At 59.9% G+C, this 26,525-nt stretch overlaps 6 protein-coding genes across 8 annotated transcripts; 4 read left to right on the top strand and 2 right to left on the bottom strand.

Annotated features, from left to right (window-relative positions):
- The first annotated feature begins 57 nt into the window (after positions 1-57).
- Positions 58-3,298, top strand: LOC133219590 (membrane primary amine oxidase-like). The gene is made up of 4 exons (XM_061367004.1): positions 58-1,965; positions 2,044-2,329; positions 2,649-2,778; positions 2,929-3,298. The coding sequence occupies exons 1-4, from the start codon at positions 207-209 to the stop codon at positions 3,223-3,225; spliced, it is 2,472 nt and encodes an 823-aa protein (XP_061222988.1). The 5' UTR covers positions 58-206; the 3' UTR covers positions 3,226-3,298.
- A 3,695-nt stretch (positions 3,299-6,993) lies between these two features.
- On the top strand, positions 6,994-10,239 carry G6PC1 (glucose-6-phosphatase catalytic subunit 1). The gene is made up of 5 exons (XM_061367003.1): positions 6,994-7,269; positions 7,875-7,984; positions 8,808-8,916; positions 9,046-9,161; positions 9,579-10,239. The coding sequence occupies exons 1-5, from the start codon at positions 7,040-7,042 to the stop codon at positions 10,088-10,090; spliced, it is 1,077 nt and encodes a 358-aa protein (XP_061222987.1). The 5' UTR covers positions 6,994-7,039; the 3' UTR covers positions 10,091-10,239.
- A 2,264-nt stretch (positions 10,240-12,503) lies between these two features.
- Positions 12,504-16,844, bottom strand: AARSD1 (alanyl-tRNA synthetase domain containing 1). 2 transcript variants are annotated; one of them, XM_061367000.1, is made up of 12 exons: positions 16,731-16,844; positions 16,528-16,650; positions 16,297-16,456; positions 16,026-16,083; positions 15,535-15,691; positions 15,331-15,447; positions 14,552-14,682; positions 14,319-14,385; positions 14,069-14,160; positions 13,530-13,584; positions 12,871-12,965; positions 12,504-12,723 (listed from the first exon to the last, which is right to left on the bottom strand). In XM_061367000.1, the coding sequence occupies exons 1-12, from the start codon at positions 16,767-16,769 to the stop codon at positions 12,588-12,590; spliced, it is 1,230 nt and encodes a 409-aa protein (XP_061222984.1). In that variant the 5' UTR covers positions 16,770-16,844; the 3' UTR covers positions 12,504-12,587. The 2 variants fall into 2 exon arrangements, with proteins under 2 accessions (XP_061222984.1, XP_061222985.1); XM_061367001.1 differs by lacking the exon at positions 12,504-12,723 and having other exon boundaries at positions 13,951-14,160.
- Positions 16,845-16,908: 64 nt separating this feature from the next.
- Positions 16,909-18,983, bottom strand: PTGES3L (prostaglandin E synthase 3 like). The gene is made up of 7 exons (XM_061367002.1): positions 18,903-18,983; positions 18,435-18,548; positions 18,243-18,309; positions 17,847-17,945; positions 17,407-17,496; positions 17,260-17,313; positions 16,909-17,098 (listed from the first exon to the last, which is right to left on the bottom strand). The coding sequence occupies exons 1-7, from the start codon at positions 18,908-18,910 to the stop codon at positions 17,087-17,089; spliced, it is 444 nt and encodes a 147-aa protein (XP_061222986.1). The 5' UTR covers positions 18,911-18,983; the 3' UTR covers positions 16,909-17,086.
- A 122-nt stretch (positions 18,984-19,105) lies between these two features.
- RUNDC1 (RUN domain containing 1) lies at positions 19,106-22,831 on the top strand. 2 transcript variants are annotated; one of them, XM_061366997.1, is made up of 5 exons: positions 19,108-19,476; positions 19,645-19,803; positions 20,281-20,479; positions 20,740-20,847; positions 21,811-22,831. In XM_061366997.1, exons 1-5 carry the CDS (start codon positions 19,141-19,143, stop codon positions 22,674-22,676), a joined length of 1,668 nt encoding a protein of 555 aa, XP_061222981.1. In that variant the 5' UTR covers positions 19,108-19,140; the 3' UTR covers positions 22,677-22,831. The 2 variants fall into 2 exon arrangements, with proteins under 2 accessions (XP_061222982.1, XP_061222981.1); XM_061366998.1 differs by lacking the exon at positions 20,740-20,847 and having other exon boundaries at positions 19,106-19,476.
- Positions 22,832-23,422: 591 nt separating this feature from the next.
- RPL27 (ribosomal protein L27) lies at positions 23,423-25,267 on the top strand. The gene is made up of 5 exons (XM_061366996.1): positions 23,423-23,535; positions 23,637-23,719; positions 23,837-24,006; positions 24,484-24,594; positions 25,177-25,267. The coding sequence occupies exons 2-5, from the start codon at positions 23,639-23,641 to the stop codon at positions 25,223-25,225; spliced, it is 411 nt and encodes a 136-aa protein (XP_061222980.1). The 5' UTR covers positions 23,423-23,535; positions 23,637-23,638; the 3' UTR covers positions 25,226-25,267.
- The last annotated feature ends 1,258 nt before the right edge of the window (positions 25,268-26,525 follow it).

Below are 26,525 nucleotides of genomic sequence, written 5' to 3'. Positions count from 1 at the left end.
CCTTGCGGTCCCCATTGCTGGCCTGGATGCTTGTGTCTGCAGGGTTAAGAGGAGGAAGTGCAGGGAGATAGATTTATTTCCCCCAAGTGACTGGATCTGTTCTGTGCAAGGTCTGCACTGGGACAAGGGGAGGAGAACAGACGCAGAAGCATTAAGTGTGCTTGAAATTATGACCCACTGGGGGAAGCAGAGGAAAGTTGCCTTTTATGGTCCCCAGCAAATCCTGGCCACATCTGAGAGCATCCCTCATGCGCAGCCCAATGGGCTGCTCCCTGTTGAGAGAACGGGGGATAAAACACAAACCCAACCAAACCCAGCCCCTTCTGGTCACTGGGGAGGTTCTGCAGCTGGGAGCTCGCTGTGCCAGACCGTGGGAGCGCCGAGCCTCAGCAGCCATGAACGTGAGAACCGCGCTCGTGCTCCTCGCTCTGGCTTTAGCCACCGTGTTGGCGCTGGTCTGTGTGCTGCTGACCAGGGGCAGGGCCCCCGCTGCCTGCCCGCACCAGCCCCCGGTGCAGGAGGACCCCGACGGCGGCCAGAGCCTGGTCTTTGCGGACCTGACCCCCGCCGAGCTGGCCCAAGTGGTGCGGTACCTGCAGGGACACCTGGGGCTGCGGCTGGTGGACGCCGCGCGGGCAAAGCCCTCCGACAACTGCATCGCCTCCGTGGAGCTGCAGGTCCCGGCCAAGGCAGAGGCGCTGCGGTTCCTGGACGGGGCGGGGGCTCGTCCCCCCCGCGAGGCGCTGGCTGTGCTCTACTTTGGGGAGCAGGCAGAGCCCAACGTCACCGAGTACGTGGTGGGGCCGCTGCCGGCGCCGGTGTATCACCGGGACGTGACGGTGCGCAGGTACGGGGGGAAGGTGCCGTACCACCGCAGACCCGTTACCGGTAAGGAGTACATGGATATCAACGTCCTCATCCGGACGGAGCTGCGAAAGGCTCCGCGATTCCTCGCTGCTTGCTGTGAGTCTGATGGGACCGACCTGGCCACCCTCACAACGGCCCCACGTGGCTTCAAGTCCGGTGACCGGGCGACCTGGTTTGTCCTCTTCCATAGCGTGGCTGGTTCTGGCCAATACCTCTTGCCGGTGGGGCTGGAGGTGCTGGTGGACCATGGGGATCTCGATGTCTCCCTCTGGCAGCTGCGCCGCATCTTCTATAACGGGCACTACTTTACCAGCATGGGGGATCTGGAGGAAGCGTTTGTGGCCAACTCGCTGGAGGTTGTCAGGGTCCAGAAGCCTCGGGCTGAATCAGTGCTGGGCTCAATGAGGCTTCGGCACCAGCCCGGCTCCCCGGGTCCGCTGCATTATGAGCCCCAGGGTCCCCGCTACAGCGTCGTGGCCAACCGCATCACCTTCCAGGGCTGGAGCATCACCTTCGGCATGAGCCCCAGCTCTGGCCCGCGCTTCTTTGACATCAGGTACCGTGGGGAGAGGATCGTCTATGAGCTGAGCCTCCAGGAAGCCTTAGCCCTGTACGGCTCCAACTGCCCCGGGGGCATGTCCACCCGCTACCTGGATGGGAGCTTTGGCATCGGCAGGTTTGCCTACGAGCTCGTCCGAGGCCTCGACTGCCCCTACACCGCCACCTTCGTGCACCAGCACTACCTGGTGGAGTCGGACACCCCCAAAACCAACCAGAACTCGCTGTGCGTTTTCGAGCACGACGCTGCTCTCCCCCTGCGGCGCCACTTCTCTGACTCGCACTCCTTGTACTACGGGGGGCTGCGGAAAACCGCGCTGGTCGTGCGCGCCATCTCCACCCTCATCAACTACGACTACATCTGGGACTTCATGTTCCACAGCAGCGGGGCCGTGGAGGTCCGCGTGCACGCCACCGGCTACATCAGCACCTCCTTCCTCCACGGCCAAGGCACCGACTACGGCAGCAGGGTTGGGCCCCACACGCTGGGGACGATGCACCTCCATCACATGCACTACAAGGTGGACCTGGATGTTGACGGTAGGTCTGGGGGCCTTTGCGTGTGGCTGCGGTTCGCTGCGGGCTGCGGTGCTGAGGGTTTTCCCTGCTGTTCCCCAGGGCAGCTGAACTCCCTGGAGACCCAGGACATGGGGTACAAGCTCATGAAGGAACCCTGGAGCATGCAGAACACCATTGAGCGGCTGCACCTCCGCAGGAAGAGGCTGGAGAGGGAGGATGAGGCGGCGTTCCCGCTCAATGCCCCCATGCCCCGCTACGTCTCCTTTGCCAGCCCCAATTCCAATAAGTGGGGGCATCCGCGCAGCTACCGGATCCAGATCACCAGCTTCGCTGGGGAGCACCTCCCCATCAGCAGCCCCATGGAGAGAGCCATCAGCTGGGGCAGGTGGGTCCAGGGTTGGACACCGGGTCCCACTGGTGCCAGGCTGCAGGAAAGGGGTAAACCCCAAACACGCAGTTTTTGGCTCTGAAAATCCCTGGAAAAGCTGCTCAATGCCATCTGCTTGCAGCAGTTCACAGGCACGAATCTGACCCTAGATAAGGTTAATTTAGAGCAATTGCATGCACCAGCCCCTTCCTTTCCCCTCCCTGATGCAGGCCAGAGCTGGTGCCCCGGCACACACCAGGGATGCGCTCAGCCCCTGTGCATCCCCAGGCGGTGGTGCCCAGCATCGCATGGGTGAGCCCCTCTGCTCCCTGCGCAGGTACCAGTTGGCCGTCACCCGTCGGAAGGAGGAGGAGCCCAGCAGCACCAGCATCTACAACCAGAACGACCCCTGGACGCCCACCGTTGCCTTCGCCGACTTCATCAACAACGAGACCATCACCAACGAGGTGAGCCGGGGTCCCCTGCACCAGGGGATCCCAATGCTGTGGGTGCAGCCCCTGTTCCTGCCCCATGTGTCCCGCAGGCAGCCTGGGTGGGTGATGGGCTGAAAGGGGTTCCCTGGGGCTGACGGGGTGCCCGGCTTCCCTCCTACCCAGGACCTGGTTGCCTGGATCTCAGTGGGGTTCCTGCACGTCCCCCATGCTGAGGACATCCCCAACACGGTGACCGTGGGGAACGGCGTCGGCTTCTTCCTGAGGCCCTACAACTACTTCGATGAGGACCCCTCGGTGGACTCACCCGATGGCGTCTACTTCAACAGCGAGCAGGACCCCGGGACGTGCGGAGCCAACCCGCTGGCCTGCCCGCCCCCAGCCTGTGCCCCCCATCTGCCCCCCTTCCGATACGGGGGGTTCCTCAACCTCAGCCTGGCCCCGCTGCCTGGTGCACTCTGATGGGGAAGGGGCTGCTGCTGCCCAGCCCCTTGGTGTATGGGGTCCTTGGAGGGGGTCCTGGACTGCCCTCCCCGTGTCTGGGATGCTGCACGCTCAGGCTGAGCCCAGTTCTTGGTTCAGCCCCACAGCCTCTAAAGGACAGCCCCAGGGAGTGACCTCTCATAGACTGCATCCAGGATGCCACCCAAAATGCTGTGGGCTGCCCCCAGCTGCTCTCCTCTTCCAGGACCGGGGCTCCTGCTGCTCCCCAAGGTACGTCACTGCACAGAGGGCGATGGTGCTGGCCAGGGCTGGGCACTGCCCAGAGCTGCAGCTCCCCTTGGAGCCGTGGTCCAGCAGCATCGGGATACCCAAAACGTCCACCCCGGCCCCATGGATGTGCAGCTCCGGGGCTGATGCTGAGCTGCGGCTGCTGCGGCGGTGCCAGGCTCTGGGGACAGGGACAGTGCGCTGAGAGCCTGCAGGACAAGGACCATGGGGCGGGCGCTGCCCCGTGTCCACCCTTCCCCAATAAACAGGCACGTGGGTGCTTTCTCTGACCAAACCAATGTGGAGCTCATGGGTCCTGTGGCTGGAGGCCAGAGCCCAGCGCTGCTGCAGGCACTGGTGCCTGTAACGGGGGGTCCTGGCTCAGCTCTGGGGTGCTCCCGGGGTCCAAGGGCCATGGGGCAGTGCCTGGCAGCGGCCGTGCTCTTGGACCCGGGGTGTTGGCTGGAGCTTCCTGCCGGGGACAAACAAGGGAGTTAATGAGTAACGGCCGGTCCGAGGTGCATCAATCGGCTCTGGCCTTGGCTGCTGCCCAGTGAGCTCAGCCCCCGCCAGCACGGGGACCCTTGCTCCTGCACCCCCCACCGAATTCCACACTGTCCAAACCTCACCCTCGCTCTACCGGGCTGGGCTGGGGACACCGAGGAGCTTGGCGAGGGTCACTCAGCTCCAGCCTCATGTGGCTGCAGGTGCCAAGTGCTGGTCAATGTGTCCCTGGGGGGGCATGGTGGGCATCCATCCCCTCTGCCCCCTTGCTGTGGGAGCTGGGTCTGCCCAGGGCGAAGGTGTGATGGGCTCGAGCAGCCCTGAGCATCCCCTTGGAGCCGGCCTGGCTCGCTGCAGCGCAGGGAAGGATGCTGTGCAGCACAGGGAAGGATGCTGTGCAGCGCAGGGAAGGATGCTGTGCAGCGCAGGGAAGGATGCTGTGCAGCGCAGGGAAGGATGCTGTGCAGCTCAGGGAAGGATGCTGTGCAGCGCAGGGAAGGATGGGAAGGATGCTGTGCAGTGCAGGGAAGGATGCCGTGCAGCGCAGGGAAGGATGCCGTGCAGCGCAGGGAAGGATGCTGTGCAGTGCAGGGAAGGATGCTGTGCAGCTCAGGGAAGGATGCTCTGCAGCGCAGGGAAGGATGCTGTGCAGCGCAGGGAAGGATGCTGTGCAGCTCAGGGAAGGATGCTCTGCAGCGCAGGGAAGGATGCTGTGCAGCGCAGGGAAGGATGCTGTGCAGCGCAGGGAAGGATGCTGTGCAGCGCAGGGAAGGATGCTGTGCAGCTCAGGGAAGGATGCTGTGCAGCTCAGGGAAGGATGCTGTGCAGCTCAGGGAAGGATGCTGTGCAGCGCAGGGAAGGATGCTGTGCAGCTCAGGGAAGGATGCTGTGCAGCTCAGGGAACGATGTTGTGCAGCGCAGGGAAGGATGCAGTGCAGTGCAGCGCAGGGAAGGATGCAGTGCAGCGGAAGGAAGGATGCTGTGCAGCGCAGGGAAGGATGCGGTGCAGCGCAGGGAAGGATGCAGTGCAGTGCAGCGCAGGGAAGGATGCAGTGCAGTGCAGGGCATGGATTGGCACGAGGCCCTGGTGTGTCCTGAGGTGACAGCAGGAGGACCGTAGTGGAGCATGCGGGATGCTCCCTGCTGCGGCTCCCTGCCTGCCACTGCGTGCCCAGGTGCTTGCGGTGCTGCCTGGACTCTGCCCGCACGCTGACGCAGGCAGGACCGGGCAGTTCCATGCTGCAGCGACCCAGCTTGCTCCCTGCTGCTGCCACGGGCTGGGAATGTTCTGGATGGAGCAGTGGCCCCGTGTGCAGCACAATGCATTGGAGCTCCCCCATGCACAGCATCGCCTGCAGTTGCAGCCGGTGCCTTGGGAGTCGTGCGGACACCGTGCCCCAGAGGCAGCTGCGCACAGCTCCGGGTGCTGAGCCTGATCCAAAGCTGGCTGCACACAGAGCCCAGCACTGGGATAAAGCACCCGCAGCCTGGCCCTGCTCCTCCATGGGAAAGCTGGGGCCAGTCTGGGGCCAGGGATCTACCTGGAGAGCAGGGCACTGGGAAGCAGCACTCACAGCCTGGCCTCTCCCTGCCGTGGCCCCAGTTTTCCTGCAGGGATTCTATCCAAGGGTTTGCTAATCCCCATCCCCCAGCACCTTTTGCCCTCATTTTCCTCTGTGAAATCTCCCAGGGAGAATTTATTGCTGACTGTTTCCACACGTTCTGGATGCGGAAGCCAAGGCTGCCGCATTCCTTCGCGCTGGGTTGGAGACCCTGGAACGAGCTGATGGGGAGTGTGTTTCGCAAGAGTAATTCCATTTCCGTGCAACCTTCAGCATCGTTGGGGTTCTGTGCCCGTACCCCAGGCAGGGAGGTTGGCAGTGGTTGTGCCTGTTTAGTCCCTGTGTTTCCCTGGGTTTTGTGCAGGCCAAGGGGGCAGGATGCTGCCCGCAGCAGCACAGAGCCTGGGCACGACCTCTGCCTGCTCCATGCCGTGGCAGACAGCACATGGGCAGCGGTTCAAGGATCTTGACCTGAACTTCCCGAGGAGGGGAGATAAGTGATGTATTTTCACTGGCTGCTAATCATTAACGCCTCTTGCCTGTCCCGCAAGCACCGGCAGCCGCCTCTTCCACTGCGTGGGGCTCTGCTGGGGCACCCTGTGCATGGGGCTGCCATGGGGCTGCCATGGGGCTGCCATGGGGCTGCAGGTCCATGCCCCAGCAGGGTTCTCTGGCCAGGCTGATGCTGAGTGCTCAGGCTCCTGGAACAGCTCCATGCCCCTCATTCACCACCACCTCCCGGGGATGCTGCTCCCCAGGGTGATGGAGCTGCGGTGCCAGCACTGCTGCAGCAGCAGCACCGCTGGGATGAGTGATGTGTTCAGCTCCATCCCTGCAGGCAGGGCACTTGTGCAGGAGGGGGTTAACCCAGGGGATCTGTGCTGGGGGGAATGCCTTCCCTTGTTTGCGGGTTAAGGACCCTTCCTTGCACCCTGTAACCCCACACCAGAGACCAGAACAACGTCTCTGGCAGCCAGGAAAGCTCCCATGACACCCAAGCAGCTTGGCGTGGCAGCATCAGCTGGAGGCACCCGGCCCTCCATTCCCCGCTCCTGGGCATCCCTGCAATGCTCTGGTGGTGCTGGGCTGATGGCAGAGGGATGGGGCATGCACCACAGCTCTGGCACAGGCAGCTGCATCTCCTCCCTGATAACAGCGAGCGCTGCGGTTCAGTGGGAGCAGCCGAGCCGGGTGCCAGGAAGGGCAGGAGCTGCAGGGGCCCCGGGTGAGGCAGCCACCAGTACTCTGCAGGGAGGGCACGGTGTGGGAAGGGGTTAAGGTGCTGGTGCCGGAGCACCCCGCGCTCCACGCGCCCCGGAGCCTGTTTTGACGTAAGCTGTTCCAAACATGTTTGTAACAACCCCTCGGTGATGCACCTTTGGCAAAAGTGGTTTTGGGTCCAAAGATCAGCGCTGGGACAAGCAACCTGCCCGCAGCAAACACGACCCTGAGCAGTATAAAACGCCTGCTGTGTGGGACAGCCCGAGCCACGCAGGAGGATGGAATCCAGCATGAACGTCCTGCACGATGCAGGCATCCAGGCCACACACTGGCTGCAGGAGCACTTCCGCGGCTCCCAGGACTTGTTCCTCTTCATCTCCTTCGCTGCCGACCTCAGGAACGCTTTCTTTGTCCTCTTCCCTATCTGGTTCCACTCCGACGAGGCCGTGGGCATCAGGCTCATCTGGGTGGCCGTGATCGGCGACTGGCTCAACCTCGTCTTCAAGTGGTGAGTGGCCCCGTGCCACAGCTCCCTCCACACGTGCTGCCACAGCTGGAGCAGTGAGGGCCAGATGTGCACCCTCAGCCTTGACATGGGTATAAACCAAACCAAAGAGGTCATGCCCCAGCCTGGCAGTGGGCTCTGGTACCCATGGGTACCATCCCTGCAGCAGCCTTTCAGCATCCCCAGCTTCTGGGGCTGCACCCCGTGTCCCTGCAGCAGGACCCAGTTCTGTGCCTTCCTGCAGCTCAAATCCCCCTGGAGGCCTGTGCTTGCCTGCAGGTGTGACAGGGATGGGTGGCCTCTGCCTTTGATGCCACCACAAAACAGCTGCTTTTGGCCTGAAAAAGACTGAAGGGGAGCAGACACCACTCTTGTTTCTCAGCTCGTTGTCTTGCTCCCCCCTTTCAGGGGCCAGGGATGGGCAGAGCACAGGCACCATTTGCTATTGGGACCAAGCAATCAGCTGCATGTTGTGTCTGTTGGGACACCCTGGACCGTTCCATGGGTCCTTTGCCTCTTCCAGCTCCCAGGCCAGAGTGGAACCCGCAGCTGTGCCACCAGCTCTGCTGCCCAGGACCCCTACAGCCCCTGCTCTTCTTTCTTTGCAGGATCCTCTTTGGGGAAAGACCATACTGGTGGGTCCATGAGACGGATTATTACAGCAACGCCTCTGCCCCAGCCATCCAGCAGTTCCCACTCACCTGCGAGACCGGCCCTGGTGGGTTCCTGCAAGGGGCAGTGGGTGCTTGCCCAGGGCCCTGCACATGCACCCCGTGGGGATGGAGGTGGTGGCATGGCCATGGCTGCAGATGCTGCCCACTGTAACCCTGCCTGGCTCCAAGGGGAGGGCTGGAACCGCTGCCGGTGGAGGCAGGACAGCCCCTGCGTGGAGCAGACCTTGACCCCGCTGCAGACGTGGCGGTTCAGCACCAAGCCCTGCCTGTGCTCGGCTGCAGCCCTGTGCCAGGGCCATGCTCGGCTCCAGCCCTGTGCCAGGGCCATGCTCGGCTCCAGCTCTGTGCCAGGACCATGCTTGGCTGCAGCCCTGTGCCAGGACCATGCTCGGCTGCAGCCCTGTGCCAGGGCCGTGCTCAGCTCCAGCCCTGTGCCAGGGCCATGCTTGGCTGCAGCCCTGTGCCAGGACCATGCTCGGCTGCAGCCCTGTGCCAGGACCATGCTCGGCTGCAGCCCTGTGCCAGGGCCATGCTCAGCTCCAGCCCTGTGCCAGGACCATGCTCTGCTCCAGCCCTGTGCCAGGGCCATGCTCGGCTGCAGCCCTGTGCCAGGACCATGCTCTGCTCCAGCCCTGTGCCAGGGCCATGCTCGGCTGCAGCCCTGTGCCAGGACCATGCTCTGCTCCAGCCCTGTGCCAGGACCATTCTCGGCTGCAGCCCTGTGCCAGGACCGTGCTCTGCTCCAGCCCCACTCCCTGGCAGCCGCTCAGTGGGCTCCAGAGCAGCAGCTGCAGGGAGGTTGGTGCTGGGCACCATGCGGTCGGTGCCCTCTATGGGGGTCTGATGTGGGGCTCTCTTTGCACTCAGGGAGCCCCTCCGGACACGCCATGGGTGCAGCAGGTGTGTATTATGTCATGGTGACGGCGCTCCTCTCCGCTGCCATGGGGAAGAAGCAGTTGAAGACACCCAGATACTGGTGAGCCACAGGCTGCAAGTCCCTGTGGTGGGCAGGGGCTGCTCCAGAGCCAGGCGGGCACAGGGCTGGGGGCAGACCCGGGCAGTGCAAGTGAGCCCTGGGACTGCCATGGGTGCCTGCCCCTTGCAGGGTGCTGTGGACGGTGCTGTGGATGGGGTTCTGGGCAGTGCAGGTCTGTGTCTGCCTGTCCCGAGTCTTCATTGCTGCCCACTTCCCCCACCAGGTCATCGCAGGGGTTATCTCAGGTGAGTGCATCTCACCCCATCCCCTTCCCCACAGCACCGGGCAGGAACGGTGCCTGAGAGATGCATGTGAGGTGTTGATGCAAAGCTGCCTCTGTGGCTTTGCAGTCACTGCCCTCCTCCACATGGGCAGGATGCCCTCCAGGCTGTGCCTTTGTCCCTGTCCCATCTGAGGCAGGAGTCCCAGTGGGGTGGGCAGGGCACTGCTGGGCTCTGAGGGACCACAAACATGGGTGTGAAAGGGCCATTACTGTGTGAGGGACAGCGCCAGTCCCTGTGAGCAGCAGTGACCACTGTGTGGGAGCACTGGGGAGCCCCAGCAACGTGTCCCCCGCTCAGCCCAGCACCCTGAGGAGCAGGGATGGAGCAGGGATCCCTCACTGATGGGCGCTGCCTCCTCTCCTGCTTCCTTACCGTCAGGGATGGCCGTGGCCAAGAGCTTCCAGCACGTCCGCTGCATCTACCATGCCAGCCTCCACCGCTACGTGGGCATCACCTTCTTCCTCTTCAGCTTCGCCCTGGGCTTCTACCTGCTGCTGCGGGCGGTCGGCGTGGACCTGCTCTGGACACTGGAGAAGGCACAGAAGTGGTGCAAGCGCCCTGAGTGGGTCCACATTGACACCACCCCCTTCGCCAGCCTCCTCCGTAACCTGGGCATCCTCTTTGGGCTGGGGCTGGCCCTCAACTCCCACATGTACCTGGAGAGCTGCCGGGGGAAGCAGGGCCAGCAGCTGCCGTTCCGCCTGGGCTGCGCTGCTGCCTCCCTCCTCATCCTGCACCTCTTTGATGCCTTCAAGCTGCCCTCCCACATGCAGCTGCTCTTCTACGTCCTCTCGTTCTGCAAGAGCGCAGCCGTGCCGCTGGCCACTGTCGGCCTCATCCCCTACTGCATCTCCCAGCTCCTGGCCACGCGGGACAAGAAGGCTGCATAGGAACGGCCCTGCAGGTAACGGGGCTCAGGGGCAGTCACAGACTGTGGGTGCACCCAGCACTGTTTGCTCCCCTCTAAGCCTGCACAGACTGATTGAGGACAGTGAAGGTGCTGCCCGGCGGCTCCTGCATGGACCCATAGCACTGGGCACGGTGTAGGCTCGGGTGGTCTGTGGCCAGTGATGGCCCAGTGAGCCCAGTGCTCTCCTGCCGCCCTCCTCACACCCAGGACCTGGTGCAGCACGGGGACAAGGCTGTGCTCCCCTGCAGCTCATGGGGCCGTGCCACGTCCATGCTGCAGGGCTGGAGACGGCAGCACCGGGAGCAGGGTGCTCGCCCATGGGTGCTCAGGGGCTGCTGGTGAGGCAGCTGTAACAGGAACAGGCAGATGCTGTGATTGGGAGACAAAGCACTGGCTTACACCCAGGGATGCACATCTGCACACACATGTATCTGGGAGCAAGAGGGGTATTATTAAAGCTGAAGGTGTGTTTAGCTGCTGAGTGTGCCCGTATTGCTGGCTGCTGAGTGGGATGGGTGCCTGGCTCCAGGGCACAGGGATGAGGTGGGACTGCTGCTGGTGTTGACAGAAGGATTAAACCACTGGGGAAGGCAGTGCTGGGCTTCCCCAGTCCTCATCGCTGTTCAGCCCCCCGGTGCAGTCAGATGCAGGCAGCACAGTGGGAAGGGATGAGCTGCTTTTTGTGCTGTTTAGCCCGGGTTTCTGGGTACAGGCACAGGGATGTGCTTGTGTCACCTCACTGCTTATGGAAACAAGCACAGCTTTGGGACCGAGCGGCTCAGCTGGGGCTGTGCTGAGCCCCAGGGCTGTGGGGCAGGGCTGGCTCAGCCCCTGGATACTGTACACACAGTGTCCATCTCCCCCAAAGCACCAGCTCCTGCAGCCTTTACCCCATACCCACCTGTAAGCATCAACAGTGCTCTCTGCTGTGGCCCCTCTCCCCTGCCCAGAGCCTGCAGTGCCTTTGGGACGTGGTGCTCAGCAGAGCCCTGGTAACACCCATGGTCTTGCTGCAGCTTGGATCAGCCTTTACTGCACATGGCTGATGTGTGGAGGCTTTGCAGCCCTGGGCAGGCCTCCGATGGGAGCCCTCTGCCAAAACACCGAGAGCCACCAGGTGAGAGAGCACCTTCCTTCCGACCCGATGGCAAATCAGAACCCACACCAAACCCCACCCCAGAGTCACAGAACAGTGTGGGTGGGAAAGGACCTTAAAGCTCATCCAGCTCCAGCCCCTGCTACAGGCAGGGACCCCTTCCACTGGAGCAGCTTGCTCCAAGCCCCTGTGTCCAACCTGGCCTTGAGCACTGCCAGGGATGGGGCAGCCACAGCTTCTCTGGGCACCCTGTGCCAGCGCCTCAGCACCCTCACAGGGAAGAGCTTCTACCTAAGAGCTCAGCTCAGGCTCCCCTCGGGCAGGTTCAAGCCATTCCCCTTGGCCTGTCCCTACAGGCCCTTGTCCAAAGCCCCTCTCCAGGTTTCCTGCAGCCCCTTTAGGCACTGGAGCTGCTCTAAGGTCTCCCCTTAAGGAGCTTGTGGGGGGTGGAATGTATCAAAACTGTCAGAGACCATGGGAAGCAAGAACTACAGCAGGCAATTAAGAGTGACCCATCCCTGTCTGGTACTTGGAAGATGTTGGAACTGGCAAGGAACAAGGACATCGGAACTGGAAAGAGGATTTCTAGACCTTTCACCTGATGTAACCGCAAGGCAAACACAGATGTGCTTGGCTAATTGCTTGGAAGCATATAAATATTGTGCAACCTCTGCCATAAATGATCCAGCTTACACTCTGCCTCTGGGTCTGTGCCTCCATCCTCACAGAGCCTTCTCTTCTCCTTCTGACCCAGCCCAGCTCTCACAGCCTGACTCCAGAGCAGAGCTGCTCCACCCCTTGGAGCATCGGGAAGAGGCGTGTATCCTGTGCTCATCATAGATAAACCTCCTTAGGGTAGAACTTTCTCTTATTTCTCTATTAGCAGCACCTGGACCAAACCTGCCATTTCCTGCAAGAGGGGGGGAAATTCCCCATTTACAGAGCCTGCTTTTTCCCGCTGTGACTCCACACCGTCCCTTAGGCCCCGCAGCTGAGATTGCAGCAGGTCCAGGACACAGCCGGGCAGAAAGGCGAGCCGAGGGGCCAGGGGGAGCAGCCTTGCCACATCCCAAGGGAGTTTACACCTGCATTAGCCCGAGAAACTTGCGAGGCTCAAACCCGCACCAGTAACAACTGCACCCCACCAAGGGAAAGGTTTGCCTTGCTGCTGGGAACACGCACCATTCCTCTAGGCACTGATGGATCCCTCGCAGCAAAGCGTGGAGGGCACATCCCCGTCCCCAGCGTTCCATGAGCGCCAAACCAGCTCACACAGAGCACACGAACGCCAGCAGCCGGGTTGATGTCTTTATTCTCTGGGAGAGGAGGTGCTGGAGCTCATGCAAGGCAGTGAAGGACGGCCCTGCTTTGAGAACTGTTCTTATGCTTCAGGGCTCCCACTGCTGGTGAATTCCTGGAGCAGAGCTTCCACCTCTCCTCGCCGACTCATCCTGGTGGCCTTGCCCTGAAAGCGGCCTCGCTTCCCAGCTCCTTTGCCCCCCAGCAGCTCTGCCACCCTGCAGTAACAGCAGTACAGACTCCGTACTTGCAGAGAAGAGACTGGCCTGGCCCAACCCCTTCCAGAGAGCAAACACCTCAATGATGCTGCCCAGGCTGCAACATCCGATTCTCACTCATTTCAAAGAGCCCACAGAACATGTTACCTGGGACCTAAATTCTCAACTGCTTCAACTGGTCCAGCTAGAAGAAAGAGTCCTGCTTCTTTTTCATCTCCCACAGTCAGGAACAGCAGGGTTTCCTGTGGATAGACGGATGGATCTGGCTCCAGAATACTCAGTGCCCTCCTTGTCTGGAGGAGGACAAAGGCACTGGCCACAGGACCCATCCAATTTAGGAGTCTGTGTGCATTACCGAGGCAGAGACTCAAGCTGAAGGAAGCAAAATGGAGCAAGTTTCTTAACCTTAACTTCAATCATATGTTGTGAGGGAGAGGACAGGTACAGGGGTATCCACATTGAAAGGATAGCTGGCAGTTGGACTGGATGATCACTGTAGATCCCTTCCAACTGCAACAGTCTATTCCATTCCCTTCCATCCTATCCTATTCCCAGTAAGGTTCTGTGCAGCTCTCTGGGCACAGGCTCTTCTACAGTGCTCTGGATTTTCCCTGATGTATTTCCTGACTGTTGAGGATTCTCCTGCAGACCCAGGCTGATGGGGACAATAATCTCAGGTAACTTTTGGAAGGAAACACACCTTGCTTGGGACTATGGGACAAAGAGAAGCCCTGCCAGCCCCTGCCTGGGCTATAGCCTGAATGAATGAGCCCATAGGGTCAGGTGAGTCTCCACCAGTCACTTACCTCTGTCCCAATCTCATTAGCGATGATGTTCATAAACTCAGAGTCACCCTCTTTCCTGTAGGGATGGGTAAAAAACAAAACACTTCAGAAAGAGGCAAAAATCCCCTCTAGAGTCCAAAACATCAAGAAGAAACCAAAGGTCTGATCAGGCCTGGGGTTTTGGCCTCTTGCTATTAGGATGGAGACCAAGGGTTTTCTGTGTATCTAAACCCTCATTGTGCACTCCTATGGATATAAGGGGGATTATTTGTGTTTAAGAAATAGAGTTCTTCAGTTTTATTTGAAAATATCAATGGCAGAGAGAAGCCAGACAGTTATTTCACAGCCATAAAAGCAGAAGAACGCAATGACTGAGTTGCTAACACGTTCCTTTAATGACACAGCCTTCCATTAGACTGAGGCAGTTTAATCCTCTATCCACCTTGCTTATATTCTTCCTTGAGAAACAAGCCTGAAAAGGTGTTGGAGAGATGCAACTGCCATAACACGTGTAAGATACCACGATGCCATTTCCCCCTTTTCCCTGAACTCCTCTGTACCTGTGTAGCACAAAGAGCTGACTTGGAACAGGCTTGCTCTTGAAGTCCCGGGCTATCAGAACAGCAATGTCTCTAAGCAGGTTCAAGTTATTCTGCAAGAAAAGCAACCAAACTGTGCTGCAGATGGAGAAATCACGAACCCTCTGCTGTGCTCCCAGGGGTGGAGCAGTTTTCCTAACATCCACAATGCAATTCCCAGTTAGGACTAAAGCCTGGCTCTACAGGAAGCCTTTCTCAGCCCCCCTTGTACCTTCTGCAGCAGTTTCACTGAGCTCTGCAGTCTTTTCACGGCCTCTACGTGCTCACCTGGTCCATTTCTGAAAGAACAAGAACTGGGATCACTGCTCTGGAGGACAAGGAAAGGGTTTGTTAACAGAGCAAGGTAACACCATAAAAAGCACCATTAGACATTTGCTGAAGCTTATGTGCTATTTGTCAGAAGGAATCATAAAGATGAAGTAACAGAAGTGGAAAGGGCATTACTTGAGCAGTGAAGTCAGAGCCTTCTCAGTACTGTGACTTTGTTCAAGTGACTTCAGCACTCTGTTTCCTGCCAGGAAAACCAAGTTGGTTTTGTTCTTTTTCCCTTTTTCTGTGCCGAGGAGTTTAATAACCTTAAAAAGAAAATCACCCCGGTCAGAAAAGAACAGTATTTTCCTTGTACTCACACAGGTTATGCCTTGTTGTGAGTACTGACTCTGCCAGTGATTAAAATCAGCCATCAGCTCAACATGCAAAACCCCCAAAGGATGGTGATACAGTGGAATGAGCATGATTTGCTCATCCTGGGTTGCACTCTGCAGTGCACCTGGAGGTCTCTGGTGGGATACAGACCCCCACAAAAGATTGAAAAGACAGAAATGCTTAAAAGCAGCTCTAGAATTTTCTCTCCACCTCCCTGCAGAGGATTCCTCTCTCATTCACGACAAGCACTCAAAAATATCAATGCTTTAAGCAGAGAACAAATGGCTGCAACCCAGTGTGGCACTGCCACGCTGGCAATCCAGCCCATGTCCTCGCAGAGCACTGGCAGTTCAGGTTTGCTGCACGTGAGGGCTGTTCTGCTATGAAGAAAGGCCAGGCCAGGCCAGGAGGGGCCTTTCCTGCTTTCACCTGAGTGAGTGGATGCAGACTGCACCCTGTGCATGGTGCTGTTGGCTTCACCCAGCACAGGGCTCCTGTTACCCCCTCTCCCACTGGGACAATGCCAGCAGACCGTGGATCTCAGGGACTTCCAAACCCTCCTGAGAGCAGCTCAGCACCTGCAGGTCACTCAGGTTGGAGACGTGGGTCCCACAGCACATGTTGGAGTCTATGCCTTCGATGTCAATAACTCGCACTGGCCCTACGTGGTCATCCGGCAAACCCCGGCTTCGCACCTAGCATGAGGACATTGGCACACAGTGGCATCCATGCTCTGGTTATCCCGGCCCCGCAGGCACCATCAGTTCTCTCCCACCACTCACTGTTTCAATGTCAGGGTCATCTGCAGCCAGTTCCCTCACTGTCACAGGCACCCTCTCCCTGATTTTCTCATTCACGCTCCTCTCCAGGGCCTCTATTTGCTCTGCTGTCATGGAGGGGGTGTCCAGCTCAATGACGCTTCGCTGGCGGCCCAGCTCCCTGCACCAGTGAACATCTGCTGCTGTAGTTAAGAGCTGCGGGCAGGTTCCTCTGGGCAGCACCATCCCACTGCTGGAAACGTGACTGAAACAAGCATTCCCTCCTCTCTGTTACTTACAGAGCACACTGTGCATATCAAACACCCAGAGACAGAGCCAATGCTTTGCACAGCTTTTCCCCAAAGCTTCTCCCTGGCTCAGCCACCTCTCCCAGGCCCTCTGAGCCCAAGTGAAATGTCCCCAGGGAAACTGATATATTCCTGCTCAGCTCCTCACATGGCAGCACACGCCAAACAAGGTGAGACTGGGGCAAAAGGAGCCTTTCCTCTGCTCACCAGGAAGTTGTCTTGAATCCAAACATCTGGTCTGCGATGGCAGTGATGAGATGCTGCCCTGCAAGAGATGCGCAAGCCGCAGCTTTGAGCGCCACCGGACCCAGGAGCAGGACAAAGAACGCTTCAAACCAGGCCGAACGTTTCCTTCCCGACCTGTTCTCAGCGCAAGCGGAGCCCGGCACGGGCAGAGCTGCCGGGATGCCCCTTCCCCTGGCCGGGCTCCGAGCCGGGCACCTCCGGCCCCAGCAGGGAGGCGTTACCGGGCACGCACCTGAATGCTGCTGCATGTGGTCGAAGCGGCGCTCCCAGTCCAGCGCCAGCAGCACCTCGGTGCCCGGCTCCAGCGCCGTCCGCACGAAGTGCACGGCCTCGGGGCCCCGCCGCGTCACCCGCAGCACCGGCACATCGCCGATGAGCCCGCGGTCATCCGGCTGCGGACACGGCCATCAGCGCCAGCGCCACCGCGGCTCTGCCCCCCCCACCCCGCCCGGCCGGCCCGTACCTGCCCGCCGCCCTCGGGGAAGAGGATGGTGTCCTCCAGCACCACCTGGAACCCGCGCACCGGCTCCCCGCCGCCCTCGGGCCGCAGCTCCGCCGCCCGGCACGACACCACCCTGGTGGCGAACTGCAACGGGGCCGGGGGCTCCGTAAGGGCCCGCGCCTGCCCCGCGGCCCCGCTGCGCCCGGTGCCGGCCCCGCCGCTACCTGCCGGGCCCAGCTGTCCCGCTGGCACTGGAACACCATCGCCGCGGCGGGCACACAACGGGGCTGGCGGCGGCGACGGCGGCCGCGCAGGGACACGGGGCTGGCGGTCGCGGAGGGGCGGCGCCTGCCGGGTGCGCGCTCCCGATGCCGCTGGGTCTGAAGGAGCGGACGGCAAACGGCGGCGGCGGCGGCTCACGTTTATTGTAACTGCACGGGGAGGCCGCCCGGCTCCCGCCGCCGTGGGTCGGGGGCCGCCGCGCTCGGCGGGGCCGCGGCTCTGCTGCCCCGGGAGCCCTGCCCGCGCTGCTCGTGGGTGCGCGCCGGAGGCCTCCTGCGGCGTGCTCGGGTCCTGGGCTTCAGGGCTCGTCCTGCGGGAGGGAGGAGCGAGGAGCCAGGGAAGCAGCAGCCGCCGGCACCGCCTGGGCAGCCCCGGGAGCGTGTCCCCGGTGGGCTCCGGGTCGGGCTGCCCGAGCACAGCCTTGAGCCGCTCCGCTGCTGGAACCACGGCAGGCTCGGGGGCAGTACTTACATCCAGGTCATCCATGGCGGGGGGGGGTCCTTTGTCCGTCACCTTCTCCAGGAGCTGGATGGGAAACCAGCGGCCATGGGCACTGAACGCCCAGCTCCGCCGCCCCCATCACCCACAGATACCCCGGGATCCCATAGCCGGGCTCACCTCTGCATACTCCTCCATCATGGCCCTCTCCAACTCCTCATCCCCTTCCCAGTCTCGCCAGTTGTCAAAGTCCACGGAGAGCCAGGCTGGCTGTGGGCAGAGGGAGCATCCCCTGAGGGAGGGGACACGGCAGCGACCCCTCACAGCCTGGGGGTTGCTCTGTGGGGCTGCTGCTGCACGGGGTAGGCTGGGGAAGGGCAGGAAGGGGAATGTGCCCCTCCTGACTCTGCCTGCATTGAGTGAAGGGAGTTCTGCATCCTTCCTGCAGGGCAGAGCTCTGTGGGCTGATGGTACCCATGAGGCTGAGCTCCCTTTGGGGTCCCTGTGTGGGGCCCTCGGTTTCTGTCCCAGGGCAGGTTGGTCCCCAGGAGCCACAAGGTGCTGCGTGGGGACAGCGCAAGCGCTGAGGCTGGTTCTGGCACGCCAGGCACCACACGCACCTTGATGTTCTCCTTGGTGATGCGGGGCCAGGCCACTTTCTCCTTCCATTTTCTCATAAAGCATGTGATGGAGCGGTCAGAGCGCTTCTCCCGCGAGTCCTGCCAAGACACTGGGGATGCCTCAATCCTGTCTGTAATCCACTGCAGCCCCGGACTGGATTGAACTCAGCCACATGCAGGCTGTGGGGGGACACAGAACCACAGAGACAGGTTTTCTGGCCCAAGGTGGCACCATGAGTGCCACATCCAGGCTCAAGGCTCCCGGGTTGGTGCTCACACCACTCAGGCTTTTGGGGAAGGGGCAGGACTCAATGTTAAATGGCATTGCTCAGGGTTGGGTTTAACTCCGAGTGTAATGCAGGCTGTCCAGAAGAGTTTGCTGGAGGGGAGCCTCACCTTGGAGTTGACCCTGGCGTACAGGTCGATCTCATTGTAGAACTCCACGCCGTCTGCATTTTTGCAACTGCCGGAACACCGCAACAGCCGGGCTGAGGGGACTGAGGCCAGACGGGCCCTGCCCCTTCAGAGCCCCCCTGCGTCCACACCACCCCGAGCCAAGGGACGCATCCCCGGCACAGGGCAGCTCACCTGAACACCAGCCTCTGCTCCTCAATGACCACCTCCACATCCCTGCTGTCCTCGACGCAGAACTCCAGGTACACGTACCGCGGGCGGTCGTACCACAGCGTCTTTGCGGGTTGCCTTGGCAAAGAGCAGAGCAGCGGCTGCCTCCATGGTGCCCAGCAGGCACCGGCTGGGGATCGGGGCAAGGAAGGAGCCCCAGACACACGCACTTTGCCCACCACGAGGTGGGCGCCGGGCCGGGCAGTGGCCGCTGGCCCGCAGCGCTCCGCTCTGACGCCGCACATGGGCAGCAGCGGGGACCGCCGGCCCCTGCCCTCGCTCTCCGCTGCCGTTCCCGGCGCCACTGCCCCCCTGCCCAGGGCTGAGGGTCGAGTCCGGTGGTGCCTCGGGCTACGAGCCCTGGGTGGGTGCCGACACCGCTATCGAGTCCTGCCCGTCCCGTCCCGTCCCGTCTCCCCGGGCCGCACTCACCTCGCCATGGCCGTGCCGGCTCCGCCCCGCGCTATTTCGGGCCGGGGACGCGGCTGTCGCGGGGCCGGCAGCGGGGGCCGGGCCGGGCCGGGCGAGGCGGGGCGGGGCGAGGCCTCCGGGCGGGACCCCCGGGCCACCAGGGGGCGCGGTAGCCCAACCCCGCTCCGCCCCCGGCAGGCCCCGCCCCGCGCCGAGGCGGCAAGATGGCGGCGGAGCGACGGCGCCGGTAGCGACAGCCATGGAGACGGAGGGCGGCCCGCTGGGCCCGGGGGAGCGCTGGGCGCCGGTGGGAGCCGTGTCGGCTGCGGCGGAGGAGGAAGCGGAGGAGGAAGAAGATGATGAGGAGGAAGCGGCGGGCGGGTCGCCGCAGTCGGTGCCGCGGCTGCGGGCGGAGCGGCGGCGGCTGCACGGGGCGCTGCTGGCGCTCGCCTCGCACTTCGCGCAGGTGCAGTTCCGGCTGCGGCAGGTGGCGCGGGCCGGGCCGGGCGAGCAGCGCCGCCTGCTCCGAGACCTGGAGGACTTCGCCTTCCGCGGCTGCCCCGCGCCGCTCGGCCTCGGCCTCGGCGGAGCCCCGGTGAGTGCGGCCCCGGTGCCGGGTGAGGGGGTGCGGCCGGTGCCTCGCCGCGATGGGCAGGCGCGGCCTGCTCTCGGGCCGGAGCTGAAGGAAGCACCGCTCGCACCGCGGTCCTGTTCCCTGGGGCTTGGCGTGTCGGTACATCTGTTTACTGGTCCCTGTTCCCAGGGTGAGCGAGAGAAGCGGGAGCAGACGGAGGTGCAGAAGGAGAAGCAGAGGGAGCTGATACTGCAGCTCAAGACACAGCTGGATGACCTGGAGACGTTTGCTTACCAAGAGGGCAGCTATGATTCTCTGCCACAGTCTGTGGTTATGGAAAGACAACGGGTAAGGCCTGTGGACTCCCAAGCATTTGGGAGCCTTGTACAGACTGTGGGAGCTGGTCAGTCCTTATTTCTTGACATCAACTGTAGTAAAGTATCAGTATCATAGAATCCCAGACTGGTTTGGGGTTGAAGAGACCTCAAAGCTCCTCCAGCTCCAACCCCTGCCACAGGCAGGGACCCCTTCCACTGGAGCAGCTTGCTCCAAGCCCCTGTGTCCAACCTGGCCTTGAGCACTGCCAGGGATGGGGCAGCCACAGCTTCTCTGGGCACCCTGTGCCAGCGACTCAGCACCCTCACAGGGAAGAGCTTCTGCCTCAGAGCTCAGCTCAGTCTCCCCTCAGGCAGGTTCAAGCCATTCTCCCTTGTCCTGTCCCTACAGGCCCTTGTCCAAACCCCTTCTCCATCAAGGTCAGAGGGTTGTGGAGCTCATAGGTGGCTGTGCCACACAGAGAGATCGTGCTGCTAATGTGTTTTGCAGATGATTATCAATGAGCTGATAAAGAAGCTGGACATGGACTTGAGTGAAGATTTTGCAGCGCTCTCTCCAGAGGAATTGCGACAGCGTGTGGATGCTGCCATAGCGCAGATTGTTAACCCAGCCAGGGTGAAGGAGCAGCTGGTGGAGCAGCTGAAGACGCAGATAAGGGACCTTGAAATGTTCATCAACTTCATCCAGGGTCAGTGCTGAGTTTTTGGATGAGTGGGCACTGAATTGTTTCTGATTCCCTGAGAAGGTCGTGGGGGGGGAGGTCATCGATATCAGAGGATGCAGAAGGAAGTTTTGGGTCACAGGGAAGTACAAGTCTCTGAACTGATGGTAGGAAGAAGGAGACTGACCCAAAAGGTGCAGAGAGGTATAAGGAATATTGTTGTTAATATTTAGGACCTGCAGCTTAAATTAAAAGTGTTAGCTAATAGTGTGAAATTCTCATTCTAGATGAAGTTGGAAGCTCTGGTAAGGCGGAAGATGGACACTGTGAGTGTGCAGGCAGAAAAGATGGTGGTGGCTCCCACAAACCAAATACACGTCCTCCTGGAAATAGAGGTGGGCACTGTGTGGCCTGGAGCTCCTAGCATGGCTCTTGCCAGCACTCACATGAGGTTCATGAGCAGGAACCAGCAGCCAGTCACGCCAGGCTGCTCTGCTGTTTTCCTGGCAGTTGGCATCCATGCTTTTCTGCTCCCACTGACAGCCTGTGTTCCAGTTCCATTCCCTTCCTCCATGGGCTCCCTGGAACCATCAGAGAACCTGAACATGTGGCACAGAGGGTGGGATTGGTGCTCAGTGGAGATCAGGAAGAAAAGGGGCTTTTGAAGCAGACAGAGAAAGCTGTTGTCATGTACACACCATTGGGCAGGACTGTAATTAATGCTCTTTGAGCTCTTAGCTCTGTGAGTGGGTACACTGAGCTGGATAGATCCAGAGCTCTTCATATAATTTGAGACTTAGCTGCTTACACATGAATTTACTGGGGCTAGAATAGTGTGCTAGAGAAATCCTGCAATACTCTGTTAGAGGTGTAATACTGGCCCAGATGGAATTTAGGTCTTACCATTGTGGCTACTCCTACAAACTGAATTGAATGGTGGCATCAGGACTAAGCACTGCATCTTAGCCTGCTGAAGCAAGGCACTGCTTGAAAGTAGACAGTGATCTCCATCAGCAAAGGTTTTGGTGTCTCCTGTTTATACATGTGGTATGGTCATGTCTACAGAGTGGTCTTTCCTCACTGTGTGCATGCTCACTGGGAAGCCTGTTGTAGGACTTCCCCTCTGTAAGATGACCTCATTGTTGAGAACAGGCCATGCCAATGTTTGCTTTTCTGGTGGGTTTCAGTGCTTTGAAACTAGAAAGAGTAACATCAGTCCTAGTGCCAAAAGCCCCCAAGGAGGAGAACTTGCGGTGGAGGAGGAGCAGACATTTGTACTACCTTTGTGTGTCTGAAAGAGCAGAGCTGTTGATTCCTTGATGATAAAGCTTATTATTTCTCTTGTCTAACCTGATCAGTGAACCCAGAAGATGCCAGAAAGATGAGAGAAACCGGCCTGCACCTCATGCGTCGCATGCTTGCCGTGCTGCAGATATTTGCTGTCAGTCAGTTTGGTTGTGCCACGGGTCAGATTCCTCGCACCCTCTGGCAGAAGGACCAAGACAACAAGGACTATTCCCCCTTAATCAAGAAACTGGAGCTGTCGGTAGAGCGGGTGAGGCAGCTGGCAATGAAGTACCAGCAGGAAGACCACGTTATCAGTTCCTCCGACCTGCAGGACATTCCCTTAGGAGGCAGGGATGAGCTGACTCTGGCTGTGCGGAAGGAATTGACCATTGCTTTGCGAGACCTGATGGCTCATGGGCTCTACTCTGCTTCCCAAGGAATGAGCCTGGTATTGGCACCCATCGCGTGCTTGATTCCTGCGTTCACCTCCTCACCGCAGAGCATGCACCCCTGGGAGCTCTTTGTGAAGTATTACAACGCAAAGAACGGGCAAGCCTTTGTGGAATCCCCGGCTCGCAAACTCTCCCAGTCCTTTGCCTTGCCTGTGACAGGAGGCATGGCTGTGACACCCAAACAGAGCCTGCTGACAGCGATTCACACTGTCCTCACGGAGCATGACCCCTTCAAGCGCAGCGCGGACTCGGAGCTGAAGGCGCTCGTGTGTATGGCGCTGAACGAGCAGCGCCTGGTCTCCTGGGTAAATCTCATCTGCAAATCTGGAGCTCTGGTACAGGCCCACTACCAGCCATGGAGCTACATGGCAAACACAGGCTTTGAGAGCGCGCTCAACGTTCTCAGCCGCCTAAGCAACTTGAAATTCAACCTCCCGGTAGACCTGGCTGTCCGGCAGCTGAAAAACATCAAAGACGCTTTTTGATGTGTTTTTATTGTAGATCATCCCTTTTCCACAAGCAGGGCAGCTGCTGGGCCCAAAGCCTGGCTTTTTTAAGACCCAGTTTGGCTCTTTGAAATTGATACTTGCTTTTAGGGAAATCTCATGGTATCTCGATGCTGGAAATCTGCGTGTTTACACGGCTGCTGCTGTACAGCACCTCACCCTGCCCCTTTATGCAGCCCTGAAGAGCAAAATTGCTTTGCTGGTGTGTGTTCAGTGTGTGGGGCTGGCGGCGGGCACAGAGCCCTGTGCAGCTGCAGCTTGGCCCCTATGCTGCCTCTGCTCTAAATGCTGCCCTACAAGTCTGTCCTGCAGACCGAGGCAGTGGCTTGCCCTCCCTGCTGTGAACGTGGGGGAAAACCAGGGCAGAGCTGCGGGGGGGCCCTGTGGCTCCTCCGGTTTCTCTACCCAGCCCTCCCTGAGCCCCTTTTCCCAAGCTTTAGCGCACACACCGGCTGCCCGCTGTTTCCTAGGGGTGCATTAAACCGCTTTAGCAAGTGTCCGTGTGCGAGGACCCGGTGCCCGTGTTCTGTGTCCATCACCAGCCGTTGCGCGGTGGGTGCTGGCTCGCCGGCTCTGCGGTGTTAATAGCGGGAGCGGGGACTCGGTGCTGGGGTGGTCACTGGTGATGCCCCCCCCCCCCCGTTACCGCGGCCACCGGGACGGGGTCACCGGAGCGGGGGGGGGAGCGGGGACCGGTACCTCCGCCTGTTGCCCGGCAACGGCGGCGTGGGTAGCTCGACGGGTTCCTAAAGGAAGCGGAAGTGACGCACGGTGAAAGGTGGGCGGTGCGTCTGCCGCTTTCTCTTCCGGCCTGGGAGCCATCGCTGTGGGACCTCCGGTAAGTGCGGCCCCGGGCGCGGTATCCGCCGCCATCCGCGGCAGGGGGTGGCCCGGGGGCGGTGTGGGCCCGGCCGTGACTCCCGCACGGTGTCTCCGCAGAGATGGGCAAGTTCATGAAGCCGGGGAAGGTGGTGCTGGTGCTGGCCGGCCGCTACTCGGGCCGCAAGGCTGTTATTGTGAAGGTGAGCGCGGGGCTGCCCTGGGGCGGGCGGGAGGCCCGAGCGGGGCCGCGGTGTGGTCCGGGAGGTGTCCCCCGGAGCTCCGCGGTGCCATCGGCGGCTGCTCTCGGTGTGTTGCAGAACATCGACGATGGCACCTCGGACCGGCCGTACAGCCACGCGTTGGTGGCAGGCATCGACCGCTACCCGCGTAAGGTGACAGCCGCCATGGGCAAGAAGAAGATCGCAAAGAGGTCCAAGATCAAGTCCTTCGTGAAGGTTTACAACTACAACCACCTGATGCCCACCCGGTGAGTGCGAACGCTGGAGCTACTGAGGCGTTTCGTTATGTCACTGTGTAAAAGTGGGATGCAAAACAGGGTCTGAGGGTGTAATGCTGAGGGGAAGTATTAGTGATCAAACAAAACAAAGCAGCCGGTTCCTTCTTCAGCCACACTCCCTTTCCTCTTGGTCACGGGTGTTGGTGGATGTGCCATTGAGGCAGTCATGGGGGTCCGGGCTGCCAGCAGAGCTGTCATGGCCTGGACACGTTTCTTCCCATCCCCTTTGATCTCAGCTGGAGCTGCCTGCCCCACACACAGCATTGCATTCCAGCCTGAATTCCACGTTACTGGGTGCTCGGGTGGTTTGGTGGTTCACTGACCTGAGGGGCTTTAGGATCTATGGTTGCTCAGCCCAGCTTTCGTCCCTGCGCTGCTCAGTTCAGCTGTGTTCACCTCTGTGCCCATTGCCATGGCTTTTCCCAGCATTGCTGCTCTCTCATCCAGGTATTCCGTCGATATTCCACTGGACAAAACAGTGGTCAACAAGGATGTGTTCAGGGACCCTGCTCTAAAGCGCAAAGCAAGGCGTGAAGCCAAGGTGAAGTTTGAGGAAAGGTGAGTTGGAAGTTCATCTTTTCATGGTGTCACCTCCCAGCCCCAGGGTGAGGGCTCGGCATGGCCAGTTCCAGGTTGGATGCTTCTTCCCCAGCTTCCTTGGATATATTTTGGGTTGAGGGTGTCCTCTCCTCCATGAGCTTGTGGGGTCCTTGCCTGGGAGCTGCTGCGCTGGGACAGGGAACACTTCTCTGGTGTTCGGGGCAGTGCTGCAGCCCTGTGCCAGCACCAGCAGGGCCTTCAGGTGATGGTCTTGGCATCGCGGTGCTGGTGTCCCAGGGGCGTTTGGGTTGATGATGCTTCTCCTCAGCTTCTGTTCAGAGACTCCTTCAGCAGCAGGAGCGGCACGGCCACTCTTGTCTTTTAGAGGGGACCTGCCAGAGTGTGGGCATCCTTCATGAGGATAAGAACAAGGCTGGGAGCTGACCTCTTCCCTTGGGAGCTGGGATGTGCACAGCAGCTCTGGCTGCAGCCCGGGTGGAGGACATGGGCTGCATTGCCTCTAGAGGAGCCTTAGGAGCTGGGGACCGCTTGGGTGTGAGTATGGGAGCGTTTTCTGACCTCAGTGTCTTCCTGTTTCAGGTACAAGACGGGCAAGAACAAGTGGTTCTTCCAGAAGCTGCGATTCTAAAGGTGTAACCAGGTTGCATCAATAAATGTTTATTAAACCCCATTTTGTTTTGTTGCAAAAAAGAAGCGGCAGTGTTGGGCCTTTTCCTCTGCGGTGCCCATCATAGAATCATAGAATAGTTTGGGTTGAAAAGGACCTTAAGATCATCCAGTTCCAACCCCCCTACCATGGGAAGGGACACTTCACACTAAACCATCTCACCCAAGGCTCCGTCCAGCCTGGCCTTGAACGCTGCCAGGGATGGAGCATTCACAGCTTCTCTGGCCAGCCCATTCCAGTGCCTCACCAGTGAAGAATTTCTTCCTTATATCCAATCTAAACTTCCTCTGTTTAAGTTTTAACCCGTTAGTCCTCGTCCTGTCACTACAGTCCCTAATGAAGAGTCCCTTCCCAGCATCCCTGTAGCTCCCCTTCAGATACTGGAAGGCTGCTATGAGGTCTCCATGCAGCCTTCTTCAGGCTGAACAGCCCCAACTTTCTCAGCCTGGATCCATACAGGAGCTGCTCCAGCCCCTGATCATCCTTGTGGCCTCCTCTGGACTTGTTCCAACAGTTCCATGTCCGTTTTATGTTGAGGACACCAGAACTGCACACAATGCTCCAGGTGAGGTCTCACAAGAGCAGAATAAAGGGGCAGGATCACCTTTGACTTGCTGGTTACGCTCCTTTTGATGCAGCCCAGGATACGGTTGGTTTCTGGGCTGCAAGCGCACACTGAAGCCAGCTCATGTTCATTTTCTCATCAACCAGCACCCCCAAGTCTTTCTCCGCAGGGCTGCTCTGAATCTCTTCTCTGCCCAGCCTGTAGCTGTGTCTGGGATTGCTCTGACCCAGGTGTAGGACCTTGCACTTGGCATGGTTAAACTCCATGAGGTTGGCATCAGCCCACCTCACAAGTGTGTCCAGGTCCCTCTGGATGGCATTCCTTCCCTCCAGCGGATCAACTGAACCACACAGCTTGGTGTCATCACAAACTTGCTGAGGGTGCACTCAATCCCACTGTCCATGTCAGTGACGAAGGAGTTGAGCAAGACCGGTCCCAACACCGATCCCTGAGGGACACCACTCGTTACTGGTCTCCAGCTGGACATGGAGCTATTGACCACAACTCTTTGCATGTGGCCATCCAGTCAGTTCTTTATCCACCGAGTGCTCCACCTGTCAAATTGATGTCTCTCCAATTTGGAGACAAGGATGTCATGTGGGACAGCATTGAATGCTCTATGCAAGTCCAGATAGATGACATCAACTGCTCTACCCCTGTCCATCAGTTTCATATCCCCATCACAGAAGATCCTCC

The sequence above is a fragment of the Neopsephotus bourkii genome, unplaced genomic scaffold, assembly GCF_033783945.1.
Source record: "Neopsephotus bourkii isolate Nb327-2 ecotype Australia unplaced genomic scaffold, CSIRO-AGI_Nbou_v1 NB_1370, whole genome shotgun sequence".
Taxonomy (NCBI): Eukaryota; Metazoa; Chordata; class Aves; order Psittaciformes; family Psittacidae; genus Neopsephotus; species Neopsephotus bourkii.
Note: the sequence above shows the minus strand (reverse complement) of the source record. Positions and strands in the feature narration are given on the sequence as shown.